Source organism: Alligator sinensis, unplaced genomic scaffold, assembly GCF_000455745.1.
Source record: "Alligator sinensis unplaced genomic scaffold, ASM45574v1 scaffold707_1, whole genome shotgun sequence".
NCBI classification, from domain to species: Eukaryota; Metazoa; Chordata; order Crocodylia; family Alligatoridae; genus Alligator; species Alligator sinensis.
In genome coordinates, this window is record NW_005842065.1 from 2,215,354 (window position 1) to 2,217,667 (window position 2,314).

The 2,314-nt window shown below is 53.2% G+C and overlaps 1 protein-coding gene across 1 annotated transcript in view; it reads right to left on the reverse strand.

Moving 5' to 3' along the window:
* LOC106722186 (hemicentin-2-like) overlaps positions 1–97 on the reverse strand; it is an 8,442-nt gene extending 8,345 nt beyond the window's left edge. The window contains 1 exon segment of the mRNA XM_025203805.1: positions 40–97. Coding sequence (XP_025059590.1) covers positions 40–97 — 58 coding nt within the window.
* Between the last annotated feature and the right edge of the window lie 2,217 nt (positions 98–2,314).

Genomic DNA, 2,314 nt, shown 5'->3' on the forward strand with positions numbered 1-2,314 from the left:
CGGAGAGGACCAGCCGGCTCCCGTCCCGCCGCCGCTCACCTGCGGGCAGGCAGAGAGAGAGCAGCGCCAGGGGGCTCAGGGCCCGCAGCCGGCCCATGGCACCGAGCGCGGGCGGCGGCGGCAGGGGGGGCCGCGCCAATTGGGTGCAGCCGTGTCCAGGTCCCTCCGGCTCCTCCTCTCCATCCTGTCGCTGCGCCGCCAGCGGATCGGGCAGGGGCACAGACGGGATCCGGGCCTCACACACAACCCAGAAATCACACCCACACCCATTGGCACCTACACAAACTCAGGCACATGCACCCCAAATCACGTGCCTGATGCGCGCGCGCACACACACACGCGCGCGCTGGTTGCTTATTCCCAGTTCCTTATTCCCGGTTCCCTATTCCTTATTCCCAGTTATTTATTCCTTATTCCCGGTTCCCAGTTCCTTCTTCAAAGCTAATCTAGACCCAATAAAAAACATGTTATTAATGAATTGCACATCCTAAAGAGAGAGAATGTCATTAGCTACGTATATGTACTAATTAATATGTAAAATAATATCCCACATCAAGTACAGAGCCCTAAATGAAGGTTAGATTAGGATGGGTTTATGGGGCAAAATACTTCTTGGGTCATCCCAAATTTCCTGTCCATGCCACTGGGGGACTGTCCCAAAGAACCCTGACCACAGTCCTGCCTGGCCCAAAGCACGGGTTGGCTGTGCCAGGCTGCCAACTAACAGCCCCCATGCCCACTATATAATGGCTTGAATAAGGAACTGGCTATCAGGCTGGAATTATGGCAAGAAATTCTGCTTGGGCCACCCATCAGAATATCTCTGCGCCACCGGGGGACTCTACCAGATACATCTCATCAGAGTCTTGCCTGGCCCAAAACACAGATTGGCTGTGCCAGGCTGCCAACTGATACTACCCTTGCTACTGTGCTAAGTAACTGGACCTGAATAAGGAACTGGAATTTGGGCTGGGACTATACCTAGAAATCTTTCTTGGGCCACCCCACGCCGTACCTCTGTGGCACTGGGGGACTCTCCTGCACATCGCTGGGGACAGACTTGCCCGGCCCAAAGCACAGTTTAGACGTGTCAGGCTGCCGACTGACAGCCCTGCGGCCACTTTGCTAAATATCTGGACCCAAATAAGGAACTGGAATTTGGGCTGGGATTATACCCAGAAATCCTTCTTGGGCCAACCCAGACCACATCTCTGTGCCACTGAGGGATGTTCCGTGATATCTCTGACCAGAGACTTGAGTGGCCCAAAGCATGGTTGGGCCATGCCAGGCTGCCAACGAACAGCACAGACACTGTGCAAAGTATATGGGCCAGAATAAGGAACTGGATTTGGGGCTGGATTTTGGGCTACAAATCCTTCTTGGGCCACCCCAGAACACATCTCTATGCCACCAGGGGATACTCCTGGACATCTCTGACCAGAAACTTGCCCGGCCTAAAGCGCGGTTTGGCCATACCAGTCTTCCAACAGACAGCATCCCAGACACTGCAAAGTACATAGACCCAAATAAGGAACTAGATCTTGGGCTGGATTTTGGGCTACAAATACTTCTTGGGCCACCCCAGAATACATCTCTGTGCTACCGGGGGACACTCCTGGACATCTCTGATGAGAGACTTGCCTGTCTCTAGATCATCCCAAAGTGCCTTTTGGCCGTGCTAGGCTGCCAATTGACAGCACCCCAGCCACTGTGCTAAGTATATGGTCTTGAATAAGGAACTGGTTTGTGGGCTGGGATTAGAGATGGAAATGCTTCCTGGGCCACCCCACACCATGACTCTGGTGCACCAGGCCACTCTCCTGGACACCTCTAACCAGAATCTTGGCCGGCCCAAAGCCAGGCTACCAACTGAGAGCCCCCATTCCCACTGTATGCATTGGTTTGAATAAGAAATTGGCTTTTGGACTGGGATTGTACTTAGAAATCCATTTTTGGCCACTCCGTGATTTATCTCTGTGCCACCAGGGAACTCTCCTGGACATTTCTGATCAGCCACTTGCCCGGCCCAAAGCACAGTTTGGCCCTGCCAGGGTGCTGACTGACAGCACCCCAGCCACTGTGCTAAATATGTGGACCCGAATAAGGAACAGGCTTTTGGGCCAGGATTACAGCTAGAAATCCTTCTTGGGCCACCCCATGACATACCTCTGTGCCACCAGAGAACTCTCATGGACATCTTTGGCCACAGACTTGCCTGGCCCAAAATACAGTTTTGCCGTGCCCGGCTGCTATCTGACAGCACCCCAGCCACTGTTTGAAGTATAACGGCTTTGATAAAGAACAGTTTTTTTTG